Source organism: Phanerochaete carnosa (assembly GCF_000300595.1).
Source record: "Phanerochaete carnosa HHB-10118-sp unplaced genomic scaffold PHACAscaffold_5, whole genome shotgun sequence".
NCBI classification, from domain to species: domain Eukaryota; kingdom Fungi; phylum Basidiomycota; class Agaricomycetes; order Polyporales; family Phanerochaetaceae; genus Phanerochaete; species Phanerochaete carnosa.
In genome coordinates this window covers 1,676,922-1,703,463 of record NW_006767632.1, presented here as the reverse complement: position 1 = coordinate 1,703,463, position 26,542 = coordinate 1,676,922, and the positions used below count along the sequence as shown (strand labels likewise).

General features: G+C 54.4%; 8 protein-coding genes across 8 annotated transcripts; 3 read left to right on the top strand and 5 right to left on the bottom strand.

Annotated features, from left to right (window-relative positions):
* Window positions 1-35: 35 nt before the first annotated feature.
* On the bottom strand, window positions 36-1,423 carry PHACADRAFT_195529 (uncharacterized protein; the record flags this gene model as incomplete). The annotated part of the gene is made up of 5 exons (XM_007395757.1): window positions 36-110; window positions 165-251; window positions 307-744; window positions 800-1,016; window positions 1,083-1,423. The coding sequence occupies 5 exons, from the start codon at window positions 1,421-1,423 to the stop codon at window positions 36-38; spliced, it is 1,158 nt and encodes a 385-aa protein (XP_007395819.1).
* Window positions 1,424-1,917: 494 nt separating this feature from the next.
* Window positions 1,918-3,877, top strand: PHACADRAFT_256152 (uncharacterized protein). The gene is made up of 3 exons (XM_007395756.1): window positions 1,918-2,661; window positions 2,714-2,798; window positions 3,138-3,877. Exons 1-3 carry the CDS (start codon window positions 2,045-2,047, stop codon window positions 3,504-3,506), a joined length of 1,071 nt encoding a protein of 356 aa, XP_007395818.1. The 5' UTR covers window positions 1,918-2,044; the 3' UTR covers window positions 3,507-3,877.
* A 338-nt stretch (window positions 3,878-4,215) lies between these two features.
* On the top strand, window positions 4,216-6,703 carry PHACADRAFT_195527 (uncharacterized protein; the record flags this gene model as incomplete). The annotated part of the gene is made up of 4 exons (XM_007395755.1): window positions 4,216-4,314; window positions 4,374-5,407; window positions 5,461-6,235; window positions 6,293-6,703. 4 exons carry the CDS (start codon window positions 4,216-4,218, stop codon window positions 6,701-6,703), a joined length of 2,319 nt encoding a protein of 772 aa, XP_007395817.1.
* A 623-nt stretch (window positions 6,704-7,326) lies between these two features.
* On the top strand, window positions 7,327-11,352 carry PHACADRAFT_143901 (uncharacterized protein). The gene is made up of 17 exons (XM_007395754.1): window positions 7,327-7,604; window positions 7,954-8,248; window positions 8,300-8,371; window positions 8,428-8,498; window positions 8,550-8,572; window positions 8,631-8,766; window positions 8,882-9,094; window positions 9,150-9,171; window positions 9,230-9,277; window positions 9,449-9,508; window positions 9,565-9,622; window positions 9,675-9,715; window positions 9,765-9,896; window positions 9,953-9,971; window positions 10,024-10,072; window positions 10,131-10,323; window positions 10,379-11,352. The coding sequence occupies exons 1-17, from the start codon at window positions 7,503-7,505 to the stop codon at window positions 10,537-10,539; spliced, it is 1,695 nt and encodes a 564-aa protein (XP_007395816.1). The 5' UTR covers window positions 7,327-7,502; the 3' UTR covers window positions 10,540-11,352.
* A 2,069-nt stretch (window positions 11,353-13,421) lies between these two features.
* PHACADRAFT_256146 (uncharacterized protein) lies at window positions 13,422-15,968 on the bottom strand. Its single transcript, XM_007395753.1, has 8 exons — window positions 15,850-15,968; window positions 15,682-15,762; window positions 15,565-15,625; window positions 15,413-15,504; window positions 15,303-15,356; window positions 15,178-15,243; window positions 14,106-15,126; window positions 13,422-14,051 (listed from the first exon to the last, which is right to left on the bottom strand). The coding sequence occupies exons 1-7, from the start codon at window positions 15,887-15,889 to the stop codon at window positions 14,513-14,515; spliced, it is 1,008 nt and encodes a 335-aa protein (XP_007395815.1). The 5' UTR covers window positions 15,890-15,968; the 3' UTR covers window positions 13,422-14,051; window positions 14,106-14,512.
* A 381-nt stretch (window positions 15,969-16,349) lies between these two features.
* On the bottom strand, window positions 16,350-18,173 carry PHACADRAFT_256144 (uncharacterized protein). Its single transcript, XM_007395752.1, has 7 exons — window positions 17,876-18,173; window positions 17,735-17,815; window positions 17,621-17,681; window positions 17,477-17,568; window positions 17,374-17,424; window positions 17,252-17,323; window positions 16,350-17,195 (listed from the first exon to the last, which is right to left on the bottom strand). The coding sequence occupies exons 1-7, from the start codon at window positions 17,922-17,924 to the stop codon at window positions 16,594-16,596; spliced, it is 1,008 nt and encodes a 335-aa protein (XP_007395814.1). The 5' UTR covers window positions 17,925-18,173; the 3' UTR covers window positions 16,350-16,593.
* A 187-nt stretch (window positions 18,174-18,360) lies between these two features.
* Window positions 18,361-20,320, bottom strand: PHACADRAFT_195521 (glycoside hydrolase family 5 protein; the record flags this gene model as incomplete). Its single annotated transcript, XM_007395751.1, has 4 exons — window positions 18,361-18,908; window positions 18,956-19,348; window positions 19,399-19,943; window positions 19,995-20,320. The coding sequence occupies 4 exons, from the start codon at window positions 20,318-20,320 to the stop codon at window positions 18,361-18,363; spliced, it is 1,812 nt and encodes a 603-aa protein (XP_007395813.1).
* A 235-nt stretch (window positions 20,321-20,555) lies between these two features.
* On the bottom strand, window positions 20,556-25,866 carry PHACADRAFT_209004 (uncharacterized protein; the record flags this gene model as incomplete). Its single annotated transcript, XM_007395750.1, has 15 exons — window positions 20,556-20,767; window positions 20,818-20,902; window positions 20,950-21,164; window positions 21,216-23,508; window positions 23,559-23,729; window positions 23,781-23,821; window positions 23,875-24,690; window positions 24,740-24,815; window positions 24,865-24,907; window positions 24,964-25,046; window positions 25,104-25,219; window positions 25,270-25,364; window positions 25,425-25,498; window positions 25,555-25,784; window positions 25,837-25,866. 12 exons carry the CDS (start codon window positions 25,864-25,866, stop codon window positions 21,399-21,401), a joined length of 3,885 nt encoding a protein of 1,294 aa, XP_007395812.1. The 3' UTR covers window positions 20,556-20,767; window positions 20,818-20,902; window positions 20,950-21,164; window positions 21,216-21,398.
* Window positions 25,867-26,542: the final 676 nt, after the last annotated feature.

The following is a 26,542-nucleotide window of genomic DNA, read 5'->3' as shown; positions in this document are numbered from 1 at the left end:
TGTGTGCTGGCAGGGTATTGAAGAGCGTGGGCGAGTTACAGAACCATCTCAGCTTGGTGAGTCATCACAGCTTGATCTTTCCGGAGTGGATTGATCCGAGGATAGACGAACTACGCAAAAGCATATGAGCTATTTGTCGTCTGCAGAATACGCAGTTAGCTCACCTTCTCGTCGTATTCATGCAGAACTTCAGCGGAAATGATGGCACGATCTTTGATGAGGATGTCGTATGACTTAGTCAAGGCGCGTGTCTGCGAAGCATTCAGCTTTTGTGAATATGGATAAGAATGAGCAGACAGAGCGTACCTGCACGCCAACAAGGATCATGATGACGCTCAGGATGATCCAGTTCGCACTGGTCAGCGCCATCCACAAGAAAGCGTGGACAGGCGAGTAAATTGAGAGTAGTGTCATCTCAAACTCCGCTGGCGTCCAGACTTCGAGCTGCTGCACGCGGTCATAGCGCATACTCGCGATCTGTCGGTCCTTAGGCGGGCTCATGTTCAAAAGGAACCGCATGGACAGCGAGAGGGAACGCCAAAAGGCTTTGATAACGGACAAGAGGAACGCGCCCCGTGTCGGTGGGGGAGGCGGCTCGGGCGTACCTTCCCGACGAACGAACTTGGCGTGTGGCGAGGAGACGGGGTCGGTGACCATGTTAAGCTGGTAAAGACGGGTGCGCGTGAAAAAGTAGAAGGCATTTATGAGGGATGCAAGGAAGAGGAGAGTTGTCACTGGTATTGTCTGCGTAGAGTGTTCTGTCGGCGCGGAGCCACGAATGATAAGATTAGTCACTCACCCAGTCGAACCAGCTTTCCCCCTCATCTTCACGGTACAAGTCTTCCCATCCCATGTCCGAGTCTGGCACCTGGCGTATCTGGCATACACGAATGATGAAGTGCACCGCATGTAGTATGCCACCCAAAATCCAAGCTGCCTTTCTCGCAGTCGGCAATGGAACATTGTTTGGGAGAAGGGCGATCTCGAATGCAATTTCAGAAGGTATGGACCTTATTCTAGTGGCGGGTGAACGGCGAGATTAGAAGTGCTGTCAGTGCTCTTCAAATATTATGAGCTCATACTTTTCGAGCAAGCTCTTTTTCCTGACGACTTTCTGAGTTTGTTTGGTGGATTTTGCGGAACCTTCAGCCTTCTTCTGAAGTCGGGCCCGCTTGGTGGCGATGGTTTCGACATATGGGGGAAGTTTCTTGTTGCGCACAGCATCCCAGTCAAACGGCAGCGACGCCGATTTGGAGGGACTAGTGAGAGGCGAGAGTGGGTAGACCATCCTCGTGCCACGGGGTGTGGTCGGTTCCTGCAGGCCCTTAATGGGTGTGCGTGGCGCGACCATATCGTCCTGTGGCGAGGATGAAGTCGACATCGCAGCATGATTGGCTTGAGCGAACCGACGTAGCCCGGACATAGTGGCTGCTGGACAAGCCTTATAGTACTTGGGGGTGGCTGGACGACTGCAGGAACCGCGCGCGCTCACGACGAGATGCGCGTGGCAGGCGCCCCCGCGCTGTGACAATGGTGTCGCGTGGCATTTGTCACGTCACGCGTGTCTCACACTTAGGGCCCAAAAGCGCGTCGCGCCACATCTCGTATGCAGCCGCGTGCTCGCACTTGTTGGGATATGCCAAGGCCTCTCTCGCCGTGGGCTATCTTCTTTCAGATGCCATACCGACCCATGAATCGCCGCATCTGCACGCGTTGCCCTGAGCGGTACAATTGGAAGTCTGACAATGGAAATCACTGCCAACACGTGTTAGGGTTGGGGCTTGAGGTGTACAAACAAGTACAAAGTTGGGATGGTTCAACTCCAGGACGGCTCGACTTGCAACTCATCCCCAACCTCCATTGTTCCCCCCCGCCTTTCTTCTGAGAGGTACAAATACCCACGCCGTGCTCGATTTACGCCTATCCATAGCGATACCTATTTTGCTCATCTACTACGACCCGCCAATCTACCACCATAGCGTCCCTACATCGAAACCGTACTCACACAACATCCCTGTCGCCCTCGAACTCCATTAGCGTCAGGATGGCACAGCCTTCTTCTTCCCAAAGGGAGCGTGAACGCGAGCGCAGCGAGCGGTCCTCCCGTCATCATCACCACCGCACTATCTCATCTACCACGCTTCTCCTCGTCCTGTCTTTGGTTCTCGCCGTCCTAGCCGTCATGCTCACCCTGCCAAACACCCAAACAGCAACTGGTGGTGCGACCGGCGAGGGTGGTCAACAGCAAGGTGTCTGGGGTATCCTCACTCCAAAGCGATCCCAGGTCCTCATTGGGCGCGAAAGCGACGTCGCTAAACGTGAAGCGGAAGTGGCACGCCGGGAAGCAGAAATTTTGGCCGGTGCTCCAGGCGGTGTTCTCCAGACTCCGCAATGCCCGCCCTGCCCATCTGTCATTGAGAAGGTTACGGAGGCTCCTCTTCCTCCTCCTCCGGTCCAGACTGTCATCAAGGAAGTCTTCAGGGAGGAGGCCCTCACACCGCCCGGCTGGTGGGACCAAGCGCGCATTCGCGCTGAGGATATCCTGGATCGCGAGCTCAAGATCGCGGAGCGCGAGCGGGAAATTAGCCGCCGTGAAGAAGCAGTTAACCGCAGGGAGCATGACGCGTCGCGTCGCGAAAACTGGATCATGGAGCAGCTTGTGTAGGTCTTCGTGTTCCAAAGCGTTGCGCATGCTAAAGCGCGTCTTTTGCAGCGTGTTGAACTCTGATGAACCCGCGGTCGAAGAAGAGGAGTTTGTGTACGAACCTGGACCGCCGAGCCCTAAGCGGAAAGCCAAGGTACCACCACCTCCCGTCCGCCGCCCCGAGCTCTGAGACGAAGGGGGGCGCCATCGCCGACTTTTATTTTCTTAACTCACTTGTGTACAGTTCAGTACTTTTCACGTACCTCCCACCCTCCCTTCGTCGCTGGGCTTGGGGGATACGGTTTCTGAATCTCTGTCCCCCTCGTCCTTCTCCGGGGCAGGCGACCACGCTGCTGTTCATAATTAGACGCGCTCACGTGATGTGACCGTTCGTGAAGCGGCTGTCACGTCGGTCGCGACAACAGCTTGGCCGCCTGTTCTCCTCCACTCCTTATCGTACCAACGATTGCTGATTTACCTCTTATTTCTTCAGGTTGTTCATCATGCTCCCCAATTTCAAGCTCTTCCTCCACCTCTTGTTGTTACTGAAACAGCCGTTGAAGTCGCGTTCGAAACCGAGACAGTCACTTTCACCGAGCATCACACCCATACTCTTCCGACAAAAACCGTCACCGTTCCCGCTCCTGCCAACACTCGCATCGTCGCTTCCCCTGCTCCCGAGGCCAAGAGGCAATCGTCCACTCCTTCCATTCCTCGGACGACCAGCATCGAACGGGTCATTGAGGAAGTTGTCGATACTCCTTCTCCCATTATGGAAGAGATCGAAGAAGAAGAGGAGGAGGAGGCGTACATTCGTATGGGTCGTCCTCGCAGGACTCCCAACAGCTGGTTCGGCTGGTAATGTGTTGGCACTGGTGCCAGTATTGTACGTCTGTGATGAGTGTTTTACGACCTTGGTATGACTGTCAAACGATTGCGAACTCTCCTTTCCTCCTCCCGCTCGCTTACTCTGCTCATTCTTTTTTGTGAGTTGTACGAACCCCTCATGCTTGTGCCCTCTCCTCTAGATCCGTTACCATTTACACGTGTGCGATACCCTACTCACCTTGTATGTACTTGCTGCTTGCGACACGACCCCTGACGGATACTCCCTCAGCACGACTTGTACACGTCTCCGTTTTCCTGCTGTGCTGTTTGGCTAGTGTAGAGTATTATAGGGTACCTTTGGGGTTTGAATACAGCCGTTGCCAGGTTATGTAAATTGTTTACAACCAAACACTTACCCAGATCATTGACGTCACGGGATAACTCGGTCAACGCCGAGATCGGATTCAGATTCTCGCGATCCGCCTTTGCCAAATATTGTCGCACTGACGAGAACTTGAGTTCGCTTTCCCGAAGGACACACCTACGCCCGAGGAGAAGTGAAGGAAGAAAACAATGCCGTGGACTCCGACACGGTGTAAGGTGTGCCCACCTTCGAACTCTCCCTCCTTGAACTGCATTGACACTGTAGGGACTTCGCAAGTTTTATAACGACAACGGTAGTCCCATAAATGGTGGCTGCCGGAATCTGCCAACTGGCCATTGCAACTTCGTCCACCCCAGCGATGCTCAATGGGACTCCGCACAGCCTCCGCGCCGTCCAGATCACCAGGGTCGCCCACCGCGAGGACGAGACTCTGGTTGGCCCACTCGTGGAAGACGAGGTAACAATGTGCAGTCTCAGGGTCGTCGCGCCTCTACGAATGGAGCTTGGGACATGAAGGGCTCGAGTAACCCGACATGGAGCACGGCATGGAACACCGGCCCGGCCTGGGGCTCAGGCACGAATAACAATGCCTCTTGGACTACACCGGACACCCCCTCTAAATCGACCTCCAATCCCTGGGCGAACTCTTTAGCGCCCGTATCTCCGCAACGACCTGGCTCACCCGTTCCTAAATGGGGCACCCCGACTTGGGGCACAGCCGTCGAAACTGGAGGCGGTGGCTGGGGTAGCTCCGCCAAGTGGGGAGTGACGGTCGATGCCAGCGATGGCTGGCGCAACGCTGTGGCATCGGAGACAGCTACCGGTACTGAACCTGGCTGGAGCGACTCACCGGGCACGGGCATCGAGCCTACCAACTGGACGTCTGCGGATGCGCTCGAACCCGTGCCGAAGCCTTCAGACAGCCCAAGTACTGCGGCTGGTCCGTCCGCTGCGCCTGCGCCTTGGTCCTCTAATCCCTGGCAGTCTTCGGTGCGTGACTCTCCGCGACCTGGCTCGCCCGTGCCTCGATGGGACCCTACATCGTGGAGCGCAACTGTCAAAACCGGTGGCGACTATACCACTGAGGCTGGTGCCTCCGTGTCCGGAGACCGCGATAATGCCAAAAGTTCAGTTGTCAACCAGGCCACTTCGTGGAATACTGGCGATGACTGGAATATGGATATCGTACCTACAGAGACAGATCTGGTGCCGATTCCTGCTGCAAGTACTTCGACTGGCGGTGCTGGAGATGATGCAGTCGCCTCGTGGTCGGCCGTTCACGCCGGAGATCGTGCAGCAGAACATCAGCCACCGGCTGCTGTGGCTGATTCAGACTGGCCAATGACTGACGAGACGTTGCGTCCTGCAACCTTGGCCGAGAAGAAGCCGGATATGCAAGCAGCTCCAGACAAGCCACGGGACTCGCAGGAAAGAACGAAGGCCCACTCGCGGACCTCTTCCCGCCACACAACTCCCATGGATGTCAGACGCCCGCTACGATTGCGCTCTATATCCCCTGACGTTCAGGGCAGTCCTGTCAAAGCCGTGAGGTACGTGTTCTATACTGCCCAATTGTGATTTCCTCCACTCATATCCTTTGTAGGGCTCTTGCACAAGCTGTCTTGTCCTATGTGGAGTGGGAAAACGCAAAACAAGCCCTTGCACGTTCGAAGAGCCTCTCCAAAGTGCGCAAATACGCACATGCCTGTCCACTAGCACAGGAAAAGATCAAGCAGGATCTGAAGCACCACGAGAAGGGATTTGTGAGAGCCCAGAAGCACCGCAATGATGCCTTGCGGGCACTGGCGCTGCAGTCGTCGTGTTTTGAGCTTTCGGACCAGTCAGAAGTGGCTGGACGGACAAATTCTCTGGAGCGATTCGAGCGGTACGCAGCCGAAGTCAAAGCGTGGCTCGAGGATGTGCGGCCGCTCGTTGAGCCTCGACGGCTTCAACACCCGTCGGCAGGCAAGACACTGAATGCAACGGCCTCTACGAGCGATACCCGCTTCCCAGCACAGCGGGCTGATGCACAGCTCATACAATTCCTGCGCGACGCCACAGATCGGATCGATCAGATGGACGTTAGAGTCAGGGAGCTGGAAGCCTACCAGGAAGGCCTTCGAACCGCCGCGCAGGAGTCTGTCAACAGGGCGGGGACGGTGGCAGGTTCCCTTCCAACTCCCAGGTCACATGCCCTGGGAGAGACCGTGCCACCTGAGCAGTTGCAGACGCAGGAGGTGGAGATTGCTAAAACGCAGAGCCAGTTAGCGATGAGACAGGCCGAAGTGGCTGAGGTGTCGCAACGGGGGCAAGTCACGCTTGTCGACTTGCAGCAGCTGCGTGTCGAACAGGAGCAGCTGAGGATGAGGATCACAGAAGTGTGTACAGCCTTTGATTGTGTCTCGTTTGAAACAGCCGCTGACGCTGAGATGCAGCTGAAAGCATCTGACAACGCTGTACGCCAGGACTTCGACAAGTTGTCGAGCACACTATCTAGCTTGAAGTCTATAATCGCCGATCTCCATCAGCGACCTTGCACTTCCAAGACTGTAGCACCAGCACCGGTGCCTCCTCCTCCAGCCTTCACCTACGATGAGATCGTCATTGCTCTCCTCCCTGAACTCTCCAAGGCCTCTCGCGAGGACCTCGACATGGGCCTCGAGCAACTCCGTGGAGGTTTCGAGAGCGCAACGGCACAGCAAACCAGACAGCTAAACGATGCTGTTTGGAAACAGCTTCAACCCATACTTTCAGTTGCTCGTCTCATCCAAAACGACGAGATGGCAGATGGCAGCTCAGACGTAGAATTTGCCCTAAGTCAGATATCAACTATTGCCTTGGTGTAGGGCTTGTGAAAGGTTGATAGTGGCGTGTGCTGCACGGACGATCCACGCGTAAGCTCTGTACAACATACTACGTATCATTGCCTCATAATACAACTTCTTGGATACGCGGAGAACCGTCCATCTCTTTCGCGCGCACGCTGAGCGATTTCCCGATATCGCTTGATCAGCTCGAATTTGTAACTCACTCACCTTCGCATTCCCGAGTAGAGTGGCATATGACATGCTCCACGATTTCTCCACTACCGTCGGACCGCGACGCTCAGCATGCACCCACGCACGTAGTGCCGTAATGACATGTTCTCACTTATCAGCCAAGAAGCGCGGTCGCGCCCTGGCCAGATGCTGGAACGTTGAGCGAAATGACCTCCGACGCGACTCCGCAGATGGAGTGGCACTGGATCCGTATCGTTCGTCTCACGAAAAGCTAATGAAGGTGCGCATGGCGCGGTGCCTTTGGTGTATTCATCTCTCACGGATGCGTTCTGCTTCGACGCCCATCCTCACGTGTCTGCGCTTCCCTTCAGCAGTCATGGGGAGGCGCAATCGCCATTCTTGCCCTTTGATATTCAAGTCAGAGGCTTCGCATGCCGCGGGCATTCCATCATGCACCCTCCAATGGCCAGACGAACGTGCTCGACGTTTGAACCCTACGAATGCCTGGCGCCAATGATGCATCCAGGGCGTACGTACTGCCGTCGGCAGTGTCTCTCATCAAAATTCGCTAGTCATCAAATATAAGTACCCGCTGGCGGTGTGAGAGGATGGCAGCATTGCATCTGTCTCCCAGGAAGTGGCGAAGATGCTCGGCCAACTGTGGGTTATTGTTGCCCTGGCCGTGTCGGCCAACGCCCTGTTCGACAAGAACTTGGTGTACAGGTCGCCTTTCATTGGCTACAAGGAGGTATGGTTACATCATTCCCGTAGATTGTATCTCATGGCTGAGAAACGCACGCCGGTAGTTCTCTCATGATACCCGGACTCTTGAGAAACGGCACATAGCACACGTCAAGAGGCAGAACATCCCTGACACTACTAATGCCTCTTCCTTTGACGATGAACACTACCCTACCTTCTATGGTGGGGATTTCAGCAATGTCATCATTCTATCTTTACCTTGTAAACCTGGGCTCAACTTTCATTTAGAGCGCATGGGTCTGGACCGGCGGTCTGAACTTCACTCATGCCGTCGCTAGTGTGAGCACATCTCCTTCCTGACATGTTGGAACCCTGATTCTCAGCCCGGATATCAGGGCGATCCGTTCGATGACTCTGTCCTTCTGTGGACACGCGCGGTACCGCTTCCCCCGGGCCCTGACCAGAGCATTCCTGTCTGCGTTTCCTTCAAAATCTTTGACAACTCTCAGCTCTCCGGAGGGCCGATTGACTCGGGCGAAGCATTCACGACCTATGATGTCGATTTCACAGTCAAGGTCGAGGCGGAGCACCTGAAGGCCGACACCCAATACTGGTACCAATTCGCCGACTGCACAAACTCCAACACGACCAGTCCCGTTGGCGCGACTCGGACCATCTCCGCACCAAACAGTACGTGCTCTCGTGCAAAGGATACAGCAAGTATGGTGACGCCCTGATCAGCCCCGGCGAATCAGGTTAATGGTGGTAAGCCGTTGACCCTCGCGGTCTTCAGCTGTTCGCAATTCCAGAACGGTCCGTTGCTCCTGGTGTTCTTTCTTGAAGTTTGCCCAGATGACACCTACACACAGGATGGTTCAATGCGTACGGAATTGCCGCTCATAACACCAGTGCTGATATCTTCATTCATCTTGGTGACTATGTAAGTCAATTTTCGACCTTCAAGGGACAATTGATTGAGATGAGCCTTTAGATCTACGAGTCCCTGGGCAGTGGGTAAGTACGGCAAGTTCCTCTCACAGCGAGTACTGTTAAATGCTATGAGTGCGAATAGAGCCAAGATCGGCCGCGAGGTTTTGGGTCGTGAGCTCGCTACTGTCTTTGACTATCGTCAACGACTCAACCAATACCGCACCGACCCGGGCTTGATTGATGCTCATCTGGCTGGCCCTTGGATCACTGTCTGGCAGGTCGTCTTCCCTACTTCTACTGACCGTAATTGAACTAATATCTGCAATTCCAGGGTACGCATGCTTGTACAGGCGATGACTTCGGTGGTGTGCTCATAATTTTATCACATCATAGGACGATCATGAAGTTGCCGACCAGTCCTGGAAAGCAGGAACAGCAGATAGCAACGACAGTACCACGGGCTGTTCTTTCTCTCCTTCGGGTGCTTGCTTTACGGATCGGAAGCTGGCTGGTGTTCGTGCGTACCACGAGTGGATGCCCATTCGCCAAGTCGACGTCAGCGACAAGCTGCGCATCTGGAGGAACTTCCAGATTGGCCAGCTCCTCGTAAGTCCTGCTCTGTATCTCATCCGAACTGATACTGAGAAACGTTTGAATGTAGGACTTGACCATGCTCGACACTCGTGCGTGGGACGACACGACTGACACTCTAAAATTGATCACTGACATAGGCCTACATAGGCCAATATGACCGTGATATCACTGATGTAAGTTTGTACATACAATCGTGTTCAAGTCGCTACTGACTGGATTCACCAGCTGTACTACAACACCGGTAAGTTTGTCGTGGTGGTATGCGTGTTCCCCTGATATTAACATGACCGTGTCCGCTCTGACAGAGTGTGAGCGTGAAGGAGCTCTCTAAAATACGTCTTAGGCTCACAAACCATCACCCATTAGTCATCAACTCCATTGCTGACGTCCAGAACCGTACGATGATGGGTCCTGAGCAAGAGGCCTGTAAGTAGTCAGGCAGTATATCTACATCTGTGTAAGTCTAACGGTGATCGCCCCAGGGTTCTACAACACGTTGTCCCAATCTAAACAGCGTGGAGCAATCTGGCGCGTCGTAGGGTGTGTTTGCTGTATTCTCTCTGGTTGACTCGATTGACACGTAAATATACAGACAGCAAATTGTTTTCACTCAGTTGGACGAATTTGGAGCATGTACGTCAGTCTGCTCAACCAGCGCGGCGTACGGCTAACCTTCTAATAGTCGATGTCGACGCCTGGGATGGCTACCGCGCGAACCGCAACCGCATTCTGGACCACATTCACGACAACCAGATCAGTAACGTCGTAATCCTGTCTGGAGACAGCCACGCAAACTGGGTTTCTGATCTCGCTCGTGAGCTGCTTTCATCTCGCATCATCGGACATTGCAGGACTGACGGACGATTCAAGACCCGAACGACACTGTCAAGTTTGTAGCGTACTTCACATTTCTAGGCTGCGTACTAACACGTCCCATGTAGCTATGATCCCGTTACTGGCGAAGGTAGTTTCGCTGTGGAATTCGCAGGAGTATGCATACTTCTGGGACCTCGTCATAGTATCCTGCACGCTGACTCGTTTGTTTCAGACAGCTGTCACATCTAGCTCACCATTCGGCAACGGCATTACCCCCGCCGCTGCGGACAACCTCTCTCGCATCCTGGTCGCAGACCCTCTGAACAGGGATCTGCAATGGAGCGAGGCTTCGTACCGCGGCTTCTTCACTCTCACCATCGACACGGAGAAGATCAACGCGACCTATTGGGCGATGAGCAACACGAGTAAGAGCCGGTGTTGATGGCCGACGAGACGCGCCATGCTGACGGAACTCTGCAGGTTTCGCAAACTTGGACGGCTTCCCGAGCGCAGAGTTCATTGTTCAGAAGGGGAGTAATAAGATCGCTCGCCCGGTCGCTAGCGGCAGTGTCAAAGCTGGTGTGCTTAAGGCCAGCGTCCCAGCGAACACCAGCGTCCCAACGAGCTCCGCCGCGCCTTGAGCAAAGCAACCTCAGAAGCATCGGTCGAAAAGGAAGTTGTGGAAGCGTGTACGAATAAGATCAACGTGTATAATAAACGAGAGGGTGACCCGTGCTACGCACGGGCAGAGAGAATTGAGACAAGAGCTGAGAAGGGAAATTGAGTGAGAAATGAGAAGAACGCGCCGTCCGCCGCCAACCTTCGGTTGGCTGGGCGTGCAGCGCCCCCGTGAGAGGCGCCTCGGGAGAGGGATCACTGGCCAATGAGAGTGCGTCTTTGTCTCGGGGCTTTGACGCCCGAGGTGTTATATTAGATACGCGAGGCGAGTATACTACGATCAATTGGCGCTAGCGTCCGGAAAAGATAGCATTGTGCTGCGGAGTTGTTATGCCAATGGGAATATGGTATGCAGGGAAGCTCACTGAGCCAATCATGGTTCGCAATAGCGAAAGCCCAACCCCGACATGCCCGTCGTAATCGAGACCTCCGCTACAAGCCATCGCAGCTCAGTAAGTTTGTCCAGTCGCCGCCTTCATGACAAGCTTCTTCCACTCCTCCAGGCTCGTTGCGACGCTCTCAGACCGCGGAGGAGTGCTTCCCAGCGCGCCCGCGAGGTGTGCTACGTTCCGAGCGGTCGGGGACGACCCTCCCTGTCTGGCGTAGTACGAAGTGTTCGGGACAGACCCAAACCGGCGCACCTCAGACCCGCCGACCATGGGAGACCCGGTCGGATAACGGTGCATGAGCGGGCCTGCGGTGTGTGGACGCCAGACGGGGTCGCTGCCGGCGTGCGCAAGGGCCTGTGGGAGTGCTGAACGCTGGATATCGTGCGTGAGGTGCATGCTCGGCGCGACTGAGTGGACAGAATGGGGGCTCGTCGTCTGGTAGCGCAGGGCTGCACCCACAGACCAGACTGGAGAGCTTCCACCGCGTGTGGACTGAGCGTCGTGATAGGCGTGTGGTACGCCGGTCGGCGATCCATGCTTGTGTGCGGTGTAGAGCGAGACAGACGATTCGCTGGTGACATTGGTGTAGGATGGTGGAGATGGACCGGGAGGGGCTGCTTGGCTGCTGTTAGACGAGGAAGTGGCCCGCGATAGAGGCACCAGAGGTGGGTATTTGTCTAGGCTTGTCGACTGCTCCCATTTGTTGTTGTTCGGGTAATTGGGGGCATTATTGAACGTCCTAAACGATGTCACGCTTTCTGAGCTTCCATCGCGAGGGAGGGGTTCTTGGAAAGGATTATAAAGTGGAAGTGATCGAGGCACAGGCAGGCTAGAGCCTTGTCTGCGCAGCTGCGACGACTGAGAGAAAGAGCGGCCCACTTCTGTACCTGCAGAAGCTCCGGCACCGCCATAATCGATTCTAGGAAGACTTGTCCCAGGAGTCTGAGACGAGAAGGAATAGTCCCGTGCAGTCATATTTGCGACGTAGTATGCTCTTGGTAGTGATGCTGGCTGATCCATGCTGCCTAAGCTGCTCCCGCTTCTCTGGGTATCTCGCCTCAAGAGACCTGTAGTCGAGTCCACAGACCGCACGGAAGTGAGAGACGTTCTTTTCTGCTTCTCCGGGTCGTCTATGAGCAAGTTAGGTGTGATCTTGGGCAGCGGTCGAGGAACTCGCGACATGAGGAGAAGGCATAGCATGTACAAAAGCACTGTTGAAATGTAAAGATTAGGGCGACTATGACAGAATCAGAAATTTATGCCCACATAATCCTGCTATAGCCCATGATGTGGCCAAGAAGGCGATGTAGGCCGTATCGCAGGACGACTGGGTTGCTTTATTGGACGTCAGTGAAGGAAGACGGCTTAGAGCTGTGTCTAACACACCAAAAACAGCGCATGAGAAATCGCGTTTGAAGAAAGTCACGACGAGCGAGCTAGCTGTTGACAATTTGTGTCATACATCGAAGCCTCCTCTTATATTTGATCATTACTCACCTGCGTGTAAGAGGAGAAGGAATAGAATCCGAAAGAAGTCTAAGACCCATCGGAAGTGAACGACAATCCTGTGCTGCAGCGTGAGCAATGGGCGAAACTAGGACAGAAGCAAGCCTCACATCAAGTACACTAGCACGGCAGTGAAAAAATTTGCTCCGATGATCCCTAGAATGCTTCCACCTGAAATCATGACCACAATCAGCCAAGTAGTCAAGGAGTTGAAGAGGCACTTACGTCCAATCATCACGGACTGATGCCATGTACGCGCAACGTAGACTGACAGAACGGCGGCCAGCAACAAGCTGGTGATGGAAATGGCCGCTGCGTCTGAGTCTCAGTATGTTAGCAACTCGGAATGATGGCTGAGGGCTTACCGTAGATCACCCTCCTGAATTTGAAGAACAAACCCCACTTCATCTTGAAAAGTTAGAAACGCAATAATACAACAGAGAAGAAAGGGCAAATAAAGGGAGCGAAAGCGAAAAGAGAGGAAGCTCCTCCAGGGAACCGAGCTGAGGAGAACCCAACAAGAAAATTGAGAACCAGTGGGCCTGACTCAGTCAGAGCCTGGGGTGAACGAAGGGGAGCCAAAGATCATCCGCGCTCAGTGATCTAGCCTTCTTATACTCGAAGCACTGGACAGATGACAACGCAGATGGGACATCAGCCCGCGGTAACGGTCCATTTCCCACCAGAAGTCGGCCCAAGCGCAGTGCTTGCTGAGACTTAGACTAGCTCCGGAATCCTGGCACGAACTCATGGCTCTGAATGGTTACAGCTAGCTGGACAATTTCATCATCATATGATACAGGTGACACTGAAGTTGAATGTACTTACTCGACAACGAGGCGCTGTACGCGACTACGAACCACTGGACAGTGGGCAGGGCTGATCGTCACGGTCACGCGTCTGCTCCGTCTTTGGCGGCACCCACGTCTTTCAAGCCTCAGGCCTTAACACCGGCACTGCCTCACATCTCCTGCGCACATTAATCATGTCTGAGCAACAACCGCTACTCTCTGACGACGTTTCTGGAACCGGAGACTCAGATGTAGAGGGCGGCAACATCGACGAACGCGATAAGAAAGGCACGATCGCGGTGTGGCAGGAGAGGACGGCAGAGAGGCTCGAGTCCAAACCATGGCACTATACCGTCATACTTCTGGCGCGTATCTCTCCCGCCCTACGTCTCGCTCTGACAGCCGTTCTCAAGCGGGTGGGACTACCATCTGTCGTCCACAGGTCCTCACAGACTCGATGTGTGTCCTGGCAGATCTCGGATACACGGTGCTGTCGGACACCTGCACGCCCGTCGAGGGCCCTGATGCGCCCGTCTGGCTCGACGTCCTCTCCCACATCTCCCTAGGGATCACGACTCTGTTCTTGGTTGAAATCCCCGTCACCTTATGGGCGATGGGCTTTGCGCACTACAATCCGCTAGGTCCCGTCCCCCATGCCGGCCTCCATTTGTTCGATGCCCTTGTCATCGTGGGCACATTCGTCCTTGAGATTGTCCTCCGGGGTCGCGAGCGGGAGCTTGCCGGCCTGCTTATCATTCTCCGTCTCTGGCGGTTGGTCAAATTGGTTGGAGGCAAGTGTCGTGTCACAATATATCTAGGCGCCCATCTCTTATTGCTGGGTGCAGGGATCGCCGTAAGCGCAGGAGAGCTGGAGGAAGAAGACGCTAAGACGCTCGCAAAGACACGGCGGGAGCGTGACCGGGCGTTGATTGCTCTCCGCCAAGCACAAGAAGAATTGCAAACACTTCGTTTGCGCGTATCCTCCCTTGGAGGGGTGTCGGGAACATCCTGAGTGCTATGCGCTTCTATCTGTTGTCACTCAGTTACTCTGCATATCATCAGGTCTTGTTGGATAACGAATCTGGTTTGTACAACTACGTGTAGCAACCAGGCATGTGGCGTATGTCTTTCATTATCCACGTAAAGTGTCTACGGTACAGTGATATTACTACAATGATGTATGGATACAATATTCGTCGACTTGACCATGATAGTTCGTTCAAATCGGGCCCGTGAGCGGCCATTCATAATCACCGATGTGCCTGCACCCACTCGCACCGCTTAGGCTGTGCGATTGGCTGGTCTTCGTCCGCGACCTCGTCGGGGAAGTACCCATAAGATGCCCGGTGGCAGTCGATGAAGCCCCCGTTAAGATTCGATGGCCTAGGCAGGCTGGGGCTGGCTTTAGCCGGGGGCGTCGGGGGAGCACTAGTGCCGCTCCAGTATGACTTCACGAGCCGCGAGACACGCTGGGCGACCGGCGCCGGCGCGAAGGGTGGGTCGATGCCGCGGCGCGTGTTGACGCGCTTGGCCCAGGCGGGGCGCATGCTCTCGACGCTCTTCGCCCGCAGCGGCGCTGAGGGCATATAGAGCCCTTCGAGGTCGAATTTCCGAGCCCAAGCAACCACTGGAGGTGTGAGGGAGACATCTCCCAAATCTTCCTCCTCTTTCTCGTCCTCTTCCTCGTAAGCGCTAAACGCGGGGTTTTCCCATGGCTCTTTCGGCTTGGAGGGTTTGTTTACAGATCCCCCAAGGGCTGGCTCGACGAACCAGGGGGCTTGGTAGACCGTCGTTTGCCAGAATGCTCCATAAACAGACGCATGGGAGAGCGCGAGAGAGAAGAGCGTGAGGAAATAGACCATTACTAAGGGGTAAAGAGTCAGTGATAGTTCCTCAACACACCACACGGACTCACTTAAGATAGAGGACGTCCAAGTGATGGCAGCAAGCACGGTAGAAGAGGCGCAGACCGCCTCATACGCTGTCGAGCCTTGAATAAGCCGCTCAATCTACAAATGAAACGACTCTGTTCTCGCTAACCTTGCACTCGACAGTAAACTGGCGGACCGTTAACGACAACATCAACTGCGGACGCTACATATTCATGTTAATGTCCATTTCTCAAGGCGTCCATCAATGTCAATACTTACCAAGCTGCAGTGCACTCATAAGACCCGTCCATCCACACTCAAAGTTGACTTGCCCCGTCCCAGCGCCCGGAACGACCAACTCAGCACTGGCGCTGGAGTACGAAACAGATAATCAGTTCGCTCCCTCATTTAGGAGATAATTCGGGACTTACAGAATGATGAAATAGAGGAGTGCACAGGCATTAAAGATTATGAAGATGGGCGAGCCGGACACTACCACGGAATTAGCACTGACGCATCTCAAGCCATGTCGCAAAAAAAAAGCTCACCAGATAATCCAGCGTCCCTCATAGACGAGATCTCCCATCCCGCGAAGCCAAGGGCGAGCAGGTTGAGGTAGACCAGGACGGCTAATCAAGATGTCATCAGTCAAGGTCTGTCGAGCTTGCGCGGATCAGGGCCACCTAGGGCGGCCCACAAAGCAGCAATGAACTCACAAAACGACACAAAACGAGCAATTAATAACGGGCTGCGCATCTTATAGGCAGGGTGCCGTCGTCAGGAGCGTGAAGAGAGTCCGTTCGTAAGACAAGTCCACGTCGCAGACGCAGACAACTATCGGAGCAGGGAGCGGAAACAGAAGGATGCAGCGTGAAGTGATAGTCCAATGTCCAAAGGCAGCACAGGTCTCTATGAGCGAAACGCAGGATAGTCTAGAAACAGGCAGAGTCCGAGTCCTCTATGTCGAAGACCGCCACGGGGGAGGGCCAGCCAGGCGGTGGCCACGGTGCCTGCTCATTCCTTTGCTTTTATGCAAGGCGGCTCCGGGTGGCAGTGAGGCGAGGACAATGCCCTTCTTCTCAAAGAACAATGCGCCACACATCCTTTCAGACCGAACGGGTACGCGAAATGAACAATGCCATCATCGCGGGGCGTCTACTCCGGGAACACGGCCAAATAAGGCCAAATACGAGCCGACTGCGGCACACAATTTGTAGAGCATAAAGAGCCATTCATTGCTAGTACGCGATCTTACGGGCTACAAAATAACACATAAACAAGAAAGCAGAGGGCAAGCGGCGTGGATCCCACGATGAAACGCAGAGAAATAGAAGGACGAATGCAAGCATGCTCAGCACGCGTCATGGCGCGTAAAAAAAATAAAGGCCGAAAGACCTAAGCCTAAGCTCAAGGCTAGGGTTCACTGCGACTAGGAACTATCGACGAGCCCGCTCTTCGATCTAGCGATACGCGCTAATCTTTGTCAGGTCCAGTGGTGGAGGAATAGGGCGCTGGCGTCCGCTGAGGCTCCCGTTCGAGCCGTTGCGAGGGTGCCTTGGGGTGGAAGACGTGATGGATGTTGACTGCGGTGCGACGCTGTCAGCCGAAGCTGGTGACTGTTCGGTCCGCCTGCGAGGCCAGTCGCCTAAAGGCGGGGGCGCAGTATCTGAGGTCTGCGAGCGCTGCACGGTGGGCAGACTGGATTTGAGGACCGCAGGGTAGAGAGAAGCGGGTTCCGCAGATGCTAGGGGCGCCTGAGACTGGGGAACGGGCGGTGCGGGCCGCGAAGGCTCGTATGATGGCTCTGGCCGGGGAGCAGGCCTGGCGGCAGCGCGTCCCGTAACAGGGGACTTCTCGATGACGGCTTGCCGCACTGGGGGACGAGGCTCAGCAGAAAGCTGTAGCGGCTTCTTCCACTGGCGTGTAGGTGACGCAGGCGCGCTATTGAGCGAAGCGTGTGTTGCGTACCAGGGGAAGAAACGGACGCTGGACTGCCAGACGGATACGCCTGCATCTTGATGCAGGATTGCCGACAATGTCAACGCGAGGAGATACACAAGGACTGCAGAGATATCTTCAGTGTCTCCGAAGGCATGGCAAGGCGGGAGCAACACGTACGCATGACTGTGATCAACCAAGCGAAAGACAGCATAACCAGGGACGAGGTACAAACGTCCACGGTGTCGTTAACTATGTGCGGATGAGCTTTCGGAGCGGCTCGAAATCCCGAAGAGACGAACCTGACGAACAAGACATGTTGGACATGTTTGCAGTCAGCGCAGATGCGCCAGCTGCGGGGCACATGTCAATTCATTATCCCATGCATATTAAAGATAGACGTACCAAGTTCCATCAAGCAAAAGATACCGACCCAAAGAGACTCAAACCACACACGACTGGGAACAGCGTTCCTCCTGAACAGGTCGACGGCAACACTGAGTGCACATCTTGAGCACTTGGTCAGAAGAAGCACTCCAGTGAACTCACGTTGGGATGATGAATATGATTCCAAACGCTCCGACAAAGGTGAGGAATGCGTCGATTTGGTCTAAACATGCCAAGGTCAGACGAGACTGTCGGGGAAGGACAAGAGCCACTCACAGTCATGTCCAGTCACCTCAGGCATACCATGATTCCACACTGCCACGCTGCAAATGATAGCATTGCAGATAACAAAGAAGACTACAAGGGATCCGGTCAAAATTCGCTTCTCGCCTAGCGACAAGGCAAAAGGGTATTCACCGAACAGAACGTAACGGTAAGCAAGGAGGATGCTAGCGGAGGAAGCCATCGCGAGATCTCAGAATAGGGCACTGCCGGTTTTTGAGCTGAAGAGAAGGAGCGGAAACCGGTCTACGGCTGGAGGGATCGAGCAGGAAAACGAGTGCAGAGAGCCCAGCTCTGGAGACCGGAGACCTGTCCAGTCAAGTGAGGAAGAGAAAGGTGATGGGAGTGCCGGACGAGGAGCAAGTGAGACGTCGGAGCGTCGGTGGCCGTCGCAGGGAGAGAGATCACACTAGAGGCGTTTCAAGTCGTCAACTCAACGAGCCCGAAGAGTTTCATTTCTCGTTTGGTATCTAAGGCTGTATATACCCATCACAAGCGCCCATTTAGATACAGAGCCTCAAGGCCGCCCGCAGGCTTGTCAAGCGACAATGCTCCTTTGGCATGGCAAACATGTATTGTCCAAGCAATACACGCTTAATCCCCCCACATAAGTCGCTACGCTACCCCGACGCAGCCAACCCAGAGGCAACTACAGCCTCTCCGTCGGCAAGGCCTTGAAGGAATCCTTCTTCATAGAAGCTCTCCGTGCCAGGAGCGACAACGTCAGGTCCCAGAGTCGCCAAGCTGTCCAAGATATACTGTCCTACAAAGCCTAGCTTCGACAGGTTGTACAGCGCAAGGATCCTTGCGGTCAGGAAACCATCCTTGTAGCCTCGAAGTTTAGAAGCCTGCTGCAACGCGTCCGAAGGCCCACTATTTGCCGGAGGGTTCTGCTGATACCCAGGGGTGCTTCGGAACGCGGGGGGTGGAGAAGAAGTGTCACCTTGTGCATAAGGTTCGTATTGAACTGAGGTGCTGGTCGGAGATGGATCCGGTTGACCTGAAGGCGGAGTCATGCCTTGGCTGAGCGTTGACATGTCCGGCAGCTGGACAGGCTCAGGGTCGGCCGGGGGCACACCGTAGGAGAAGAAGGTGGAGGGAAGCGCCTTCCCAACAGCAGCTCCAAAGCACCACCCTGGGTCATCCGCACAATCTTCCTTCCGATATGCTAATGAGAGTGTTAGCAGGGGCTGAGGCTAGCTGGAATGAGCTTACCCCAAAAGCTCCATCCTGCCGTGGTATTAGCATAGATCTCGATCTGTCCCGTGCAGAAATCCATGCGAGCTTGGTTGGGGTCCGCTTCGTCTTGCAAGCTCTCGTCTGTAAGAGCGCAGGAGAACTCGTCTACAACAAGGCTGCGGTGTTCGGCTACCGACGCCTGGCGAAGAGAGTCCGCGATGCCGTTCTGGACATCCGACGTATGCTGCGATGCCGGCTCACTCGCATCTGAGGGTGTAAAAACGAAGTAGGAATGGTGATCTTGCACGACAAAGTCTTTGCGGTTGGCGACATAGCTGCTGAAGCGCTCCAGATCGAACCCGTCGTGAAGGTATAGAGGCACGTTGGCTTCGGGGTATACCTGGCGCATGGTAGCGATCGCTTGGTCGTCTAAAGGCGACCATAAGACTTAGCCAGGTGAAAGTGAAGCTGAATCTTACAGAAATCTGAAAGAGACGGCACGTTTTGCGGTTCGTTGAGTATCTGTATCCCAACGACATTCGTGACGTAGGCCAGTTGTTGCACGAGATAGGTAAGCACAGCCAAGGTCTGGTTGATGAACGTAGGACTGTCGAAGAGATTCGTTTGGCCATCCGATATACCCGAGTGTTGCTGACCGTTCTGGCTCCCTGGGGCACCGTGTAGATCAACGAGAACGCCGATACCATTCGCAGCCGCCATGTTTATCGTCCGCACAATCCTTGGCCACGAATTGCGGTATACGTCTCCCACGTCGGCGTAGGGTGTGCCTTGAACGAAATCTGGTCCTAGATTCCAGTAACCGATAGGGAGTCGGACAGTGTTGATACCAACGCTTGCCAGATACTGAAAATCAGAATCGTTGACGAAGGTATCCCAATGCCGCTCGAGAACAGCGCGAGCCCCAGCGATAGATTCCCAGCCATGTGCGATATCGACCTCGGACTCCTGGTCGTCAGCAGCACAGGAGAATAGTGAGGGCGTCATCCAAGCTTCATGGACAAACCTATAGGCGTATTAGCCCCAGAAAATGTAGGCGATGACGGCGGACACTTACCAGGAGCCAAGGTTAACAGACTGCTGCTGACGATATCGGTATACGGTTGCCTTTGCCGAGTCGAAGGGAGCAAAGTCTTGGTTCTCCACAGGAGAGTCGTACGGCAGCCAGGCGCATGAATTGTCAGAGTCACCAGAGACCTGCGAGGATCTATCATCTCCAGAAGCATCGTTTGTTCCAGAAGAGTCGTAAGGCGTATACGAGTTAGGGCCAGCCAGAGTTCTCGTGTATGATGAGGGACCAGCCGGTGGTGTCGGTTTATACAGACCTTGCGACAAGTGAAGAGTCTGAAGCAAAGCAACGAATCCTCCTGAAGGAAGCTGCATACCGGAGATGGGCCTTTGTGAGAGGTAGCGAGACCAGAAGGCAGCATACTCAGACAGCTGCAGCGGTTGGCCTAGAGGCTGACATTCCGATCTCAGTCGAAGGGCATCGGAGCCAGTTATGTTTCTTCTGAATAATGGCATACACCGGCTGTGGGTAGCAAAGGCATGGCAGTAAGTTGAGCGGCCAGAGTCGGACGCGGATGACGGCAGTATTCAGGAGAACGAGAGCGAGACGGAAGCGTCATCAAACTTGTTCTATGCATGCAGCATACTCGACCGCTGCTGGACCATCCTGAGTTCTCCATCCGCGAATACCAAGGCTGCACCGAATACCGAGCCGAGAATTGGCGGATCGCGCGTGATGGTTCAGGGAGGGCGTTGAAGTCCTATGGCTGGTCATGGCTCGATCCCGCCGTCCCGCTTCTCATCGCTATATTTTGGCACAAGGTGTGTGTGCTGTCCGTGTGCCCACTGATCGTTACTTACTTTAAGCCTAGCTCACTGCTAACAGGCTTTATGGTGCTCTGGCCGTCTTGCTAGTGGCGCTGTATGTACGCTCTAGGTCCACCCAAGTGCTTTGGGGTATGTCCAGGCTTGCTCATCTTCACCGTTGCTGACACCGTCTGTAGAATCCATCATCTTGATACCCTCCTTTGGACTTCAGTTTGAGACACACAGGGGGCTACCCAGGTACCCGTTATTCGTGTCGCGTCGTTTCATACCCTTCATGCGCCTCCAAGACGTCGTCATCAACGAAGGTCTACGGGGATGGAACGTCCGCTATTATCTAGCGGCCATAGAGAAGTTGCAAGATGGAACCATCTCTTTACATGTCCCTTACGAGGTACGTTGTGGACACCTGCTCCGCCTATCTTCTGCTGACATCTTGCCGCAGAACATTCTACCTTACTTCCCGGTCTTGCTGGAAGTATACCACGAGATACAGGAAAATGTTTTCGGTCGTACTCCTGGTTTACCAACTGCCCAGCGGCCTACTGATTAGATATCTAAGAAACTTATTTACGGAGTATGGGAGCACATGAGGGTGCATTATGAAGCATAGTCTGACCGGTCCAGCTCAGCGTACTGCACTACCATCGTCGCTCTCCGAGTACGCGCTGAGGAACTCATCGTAGCCCTCATCATCCCCTTCAACTGCGGCACTGTCCCGCACACGTCTCGGTCTGTCCTCATTTGACAGCTTCCTCGTCCTCGAATAGCTATCCGCGGAGATTTTGCGCACACGACCCTCGCCAGAGTCCTTCCGGGATTTTGACGGCGAGTCATCGACCTCGAAATTGCTCGCTTTGGGGGTTGTAGCATCCCCGTCATCTGGCCATGTGGCGGCCAGGGTGTTTGGGCTCGCGACGTACGCCGTATCGTCCTTGCTGGCCTCTCGTGAGCGGAGCCGAGGAGGGAGACGTTTTGACTTCACCCGCGCGCTACGGGCTGGCAGCTGCGTTGCAACAGACGAATCAGAGCTGTCCTCGATCTGGAGGCGCGACAGAGATGAGTTCGTCCTGCGTGAGATTTTGGGTGTAGCATCGACAGGCAATGGCTGCTCCAGTTCCCCGAACTCGCCCAGCACCACAGACCCGCGTTGGCGTTCTGATGGCTCAACCCGAGCTTCACCGTTGGTAGCCTGTTTGGGAGGGCTTGTTGGGACAGATGCAGATGTAAGAGAAGCAGTGGACCCAATAGAGTCGCGGATATCGGCACTCCTCCATATGGGTTTGCGCTCAGGTGTTTCCATTCCGTAGTCAGATGGCAGCTGTCGCGTTGTGCCTCTTGGACTAGAGGTAGCGGATGATACTGAACCTTGCCGCCTGTCTTTCGCCATTGCGACTGGTGAACGCGCTCGGTTGATGGGTACAACCCTGCTCCCCGAGTCAGGAGTGCGCATGCGTCCCGACGACAGATGATCCGACGGTGAGAGCGAGGATAAGGACGACTGTGAAGCCCTATGCGTGACAGAGGGCCGCTTGGCGCGGACCTGGTCGGCAAAGTGCGAGTCCATGCTGCTCGCAGACATGGTCGGCGATCGCGAGTTCGTAATGAGGGAGTTTGAGTTGAGTATCAAAGGCCTCGGGCCACCCGATCTTGTAGATGTAGCAGAGCGCGGGCTCGGCGTGCGAGCCGTTATAGACCGCCTAAGATGGTCCAGGTCGCTTTCAGAACGCACCGAAATTTCTGAGGATGTCGGGGAGGCCAACGAGTCACGTCGAGGATCCATGATCACACTATCCCTCGGGGGACGAAAAAATTTAGGGCGTTCTGGGGGCTCGTAGTCGTCGAACTTGCCCATTGGCGGCAAGGAGCTTCTTCGGACATCTGAATCTTCGTGGGACCCAGGTGTACTGGGCACCCAGGACGGCGACAAGGTCGAGGAAGATGGCTGACCAGCCGGTGCCGTATGAGGTGGGACAATGCTCCCCCTGTTACTCCATGCATCCATAGCCTTCACTCGCCAGTTAGTGCTGACCTTAGCCAGTGTAGCAGCGGCATTGGAATCCCTGAGCTTCTCAGCGTATCCCCAAATATTTGAGGTAATCGATGTGGACGGCTCAGGAGCTGCCTCGGCTGTGGCAGGATGGGGCTCAGGAGCTAGTTGATTCGAGGGCTCCATCTTCGGTGACACGACAGGCGACGGTAGTGGAGAAGGTGTAGTCGGAGAGGGAGGTGCCTCCATGGCAGACTGGTTGGTGATGCCTTTCCAGACCGTGGACGCAAGACGAGACGTCAGCGATGTCTGATTTGTATCGTTTGCGACTTCCACGATCTGAGCACCCTCATCTTCGTCTTCTGTCGAATCAGAGTCGGAGTCCGTGCTATCATCGTCCGCGTTGGTCTGAGTTTGTGCTGAAAGAGTAGGAGCCTGTGCCTCTGCGGGTACGGAGACAGGTGCTGGATTATTTCTCCAGACGGTGTTGCGCAGGCGCGCGCCGAGACCAGCAGCGGCCGCCTGTGTAAATGTCGCCTGGGTTGCTTTCTCTCGTTGCGCGGCGAGGTCGAAGGTCAGCTGAAGTACTCGCTCGATGCCGCCGACGTTCTCCAAAGGATAGTTCTGCAACAGAGCCATACCCTGGATGAAAGCCTCCTCCAATTCCCGATCTGACGGAAGCTCAGATATGACCGCGCTAGAGCTCTCCTCCCAGAGATTCAGAGGTTTGCCGGGTCGTTTACCTAGCCTGCGAGCCTATTAGTAAAGATGACGAAGTTGAATTGAAGATTCGATTACCGGAATAATGACCCTCGAGCGCTGATGAGCATACTCGCACACATGTCGACTAAATATTCCAGCTTCGGGTTCGATGCGCGTTCTCTCGACGGGCGAGCAAATAATGCATCCCACGTCATGAACACAGCCGGTAATGGCAGGGTATGTGTTAGCAAGGCCGTCAACCACCGACTAGAGATGAAGTTAGTTCCTATGATGGATCAACGCGTGAAGTGAACTGACTACGTGTAATGTGGTAATGAGGGATTGAGACCTTTTGCTTGCTAGACACCGCCGGTGAGGTCATGCGAGGACATACAGCGGCTGGTGCCCTTACCAAGTCTTCTGCAAGCTCTGCGTCGGCCCAAGTCAGCCTCTCTCCTAGCTTCTTCAGCCATATTTCTGTGCTTTCCGGCTCATCCAGATCCGAGAACTCGCCAACGAACGTTTCTAGGAGCCAAAAAGTATCCGCTTCAATATGAGCTGCATCTTCGGGAACAACCTCCTGCGCTAACGCCGAATACAGCGGTACCAGTAGAGAGGCTGTTTGTGGTGCTCGGTGTGCAGGGTTCAGAGAGAAATGTATGTAGAGAAGACGAATGAGAGCGGTTTCGTGCTTGGGATGGGCTCCGGTGGCGCTATAAGGCCTAGACTTGACTAAAGTTGTCGGTGCGCCCGAGTGTGTGGACGTCGGCGAATCCGGAGTAGAAAGCGAGATTTCAGGAGTCCCGATGCTCGCTGCGCCGAGACGTGCCTCCGATGCGTTGTCGTCTAGGTCCTCTGCCCCCTGCTCAGACTGCTGGCCTACGTCCATATCTCCCATGTCCTCGAGTCGAATCTCGGGCGTCGACTCAATCTGTATCTCTGGAGTCTCTTCTGTAGGCGTAGACACGCTACTTTTCGACGCGTCGCGAATTTGCTGTAATCGGCTATCGAGGGCCTTTGCGCAAGCGATCTTAATGTCCTCTAAGGAGCTGTCACCCAAAGGGCACTGATCCAAGTCCTCAGGCTCCTCTTCGAGGTTGGCATAGAGCGCACGGGGGGCTCGGGACAATTCCTTCCGAACCTCGACCAAGCAAACATCCAAGGGTGAAAGAGGGTTAGTGGGAGGTGGGAGGTTGTTAAAAGGTTCTAGTAGCTGGCGAACAAGGTCCTGAAGACATGTGAATGCATTGATGTAAGGTACGGGGATCCTAGCTTACGTAGTAATTCTCCCTTTGCTTGCCGGAGTCACTCTGCCAGCGAGCCTTCTGCGGAGGAAGAGTCCCAAGAAGCAATCTGAGAAGCATACGTAAGATTTGAAACTGAGGGCTATTGGGTTTATTACCTCCAAACTTTCGGTCGCAGCCACGGCGGGTATTCTGGAAGGCCTGAACGCTTGTGTTAGCGATCGCGAACGCTATGCGAAGAGATATTGATATTGTACCGTGAGAACAGAGGGTTTGCAGCTGGTGTATGTCGATAGAGGGTATTGAGGCTGCATCGAGCATCCCGGATATAATATCGACTCTATGCAGCCTCCGCATGAGCTCCTACCCAGTACATAGAGGTGACAGAACTACGAACTTCTGATGTGATTCGATGTCAGGGTTCCACTGCACCCCGTTCGCTTTCGCTACACTACGGAGGAAATGGTCGAGCATGCTAGCGGATGGGGGCTGCGAAGACAAGTCCCGAACGACCTAAATGACACACTTATAAATAGTCCAAATCTCACTTCGTACGCACGCACTCGTTTCGAGACATAATTATCATGATTGCCTGCGGCTGAACGGGCAAAGTCGGGGCCAAGCCGCAGCACCAAGAGATCTCGCACGACCTGCAGATCTGACACCCCGCCACACCAAACGTTAGTTGCGTACCACAGAACACATGCAACTCACACACCCTTGGATCCAACGTTAGGAGCAGCATATATGATGCTAGAGGCTGCTTCAATAACAATAGGGCTTAGCGGTACACTGCATGTAAGGACGTCTTCAACACGAACCCACAGGCGAAGAAGCCCACTACACACCTGCGTTCCAGATCCCCCACGTGCGCAAGCACTATCCCCACGAGCATCTCCAACGTTTGAAGTAGGTCGTTGTATATGTCATCGTGTATGCACTTCTGGGCCTTCGCGCGGGCCAGCGCGACGTTGCCTTGCGAGAGTAGGATGGCAATGTCTCTTCGGGTAATCTGACCCTGAGAGTCTAGTTTGTCCTGTATCTGCCCCAATCGTTGGGATGTAAGCCTAAGTTGGTTCTATAGGCGGGATCAGGGACGGTAGCAACTATAATACAATGAAGAGTTCAACCTTCACTCGATTGGTATCCCAAGAAGTCATCATGAGATCAAGCGTGTCGATGAGGCGTAGTACGTAGGTAACGAGTGGCGGTGACGTGGAGTACCGTATTCGTTCAATGCAAGGCTGCTAACGAGAACGAGAATGGCGAAGAACCATGGGATATAGTGGTGGATGCGGGAGAAAGACTCGAGTTCGCGAAGGTCGGGAGCCGAATATACTGAAAATAGCCGCGCATATGCGAACGGTCAATACATGCCATAAAAGCAGTGCTCCGCGGCGATGTGTCAAGACCGACAACAAGAATCGTATAAGCAAGAATCTAATCATAGCGTACAAGCAGATGCGATAGCAACACACAGCGACGATTCGGAGCACAGTCTACAGAGATACATATGCGTACAGATTTCGATCAAGACGTGTTGAGTTGCATGAGAACCAGTTTAAGAAAAGTATTTTGATGGCAAAGGCTTTGAAAGTCGGGCAGAGGAACGAGTCGATCTGCGTTTCTTGGACGTGGCGTCCGCGTTATCATCATTTTCATCAAGGCCTCTTGGAAGCGGAGGCGGGGGTGGAGGGGGCTTGGGTCCGACCCAAGGGGGTCGTGAAAATCTGGCGGATGGGTGCCTCGGCGTGGATATTGATACTGGACTTTCAGGAAGTTGCATAATAGGTAGCTCGGCGCGCCTTGGCGTCGTTGCGCTTTCAATATCACTGC

Excerpts from the sequence above, each read along its gene's own strand:
- PHACADRAFT_256152 (XM_007395756.1), top strand. The coding sequence starts at position 2,045 with ATGGCACAGCCTTCTTCTTCCCAAAGGGAGCGTGAACGCGAGCGCAGC. Across the intron at positions 2,662-2,713 it reads TGGATCATGGAGCAGCTTGT|CGTGTTGAACTCTGATGAAC; the intron begins GTAGGTCTTCGT and ends CGTCTTTTGCAG. Across the intron at positions 2,799-3,137 it reads GCCCTAAGCGGAAAGCCAAG|GTTGTTCATCATGCTCCCCA; the intron begins GTACCACCACCT and ends TTATTTCTTCAG.
- PHACADRAFT_143901 (XM_007395754.1), top strand. The coding sequence starts at position 7,503 with ATGCTCGGCCAACTGTGGGTTATTGTTGCCCTGGCCGTGTCGGCCAAC. Across the intron at positions 7,605-7,953 it reads CTTTCATTGGCTACAAGGAG|GGCGATCCGTTCGATGACTC; the intron begins GTATGGTTACAT and ends CCCGGATATCAG. Across the intron at positions 8,767-8,881 it reads CTTGGATCACTGTCTGGCAG|GACGATCATGAAGTTGCCGA; the intron begins GTCGTCTTCCCT and ends ATCACATCATAG.
- PHACADRAFT_256146 (XM_007395753.1), bottom strand. The coding sequence starts at position 15,889 with ATGCGCAGCCCGTTATTAATTGCTCGTTTTGTGTCGTTTT. Across the intron at positions 15,763-15,849 it reads TGCTCGTTTTGTGTCGTTTT|CCGTCCTGGTCTACCTCAAC; the intron begins GTGAGTTCATTG and ends CATCTTGATTAG. Across the intron at positions 15,244-15,302 it reads AGTTTACTGTCGAGTGCAAG|CGTATGAGGCGGTCTGCGCC; the intron begins GTTAGCGAGAAC and ends AAGGCTCGACAG.
- PHACADRAFT_256144 (XM_007395752.1), bottom strand. The coding sequence starts at position 17,924 with ATGGCTTCCTCCGCTAGCATCCTCCTTGCTTACCGTTACGTTCTGTTC. Across the intron at positions 17,816-17,875 it reads TTACCGTTACGTTCTGTTCG|TCTTCTTTGTTATCTGCAAT; the intron begins GTGAATACCCTT and ends GATCCCTTGTAG. Across the intron at positions 17,569-17,620 it reads ATCATATTCATCATCCCAAC|TGTTGCCGTCGACCTGTTCA; the intron begins GTGAGTTCACTG and ends ATGTGCACTCAG.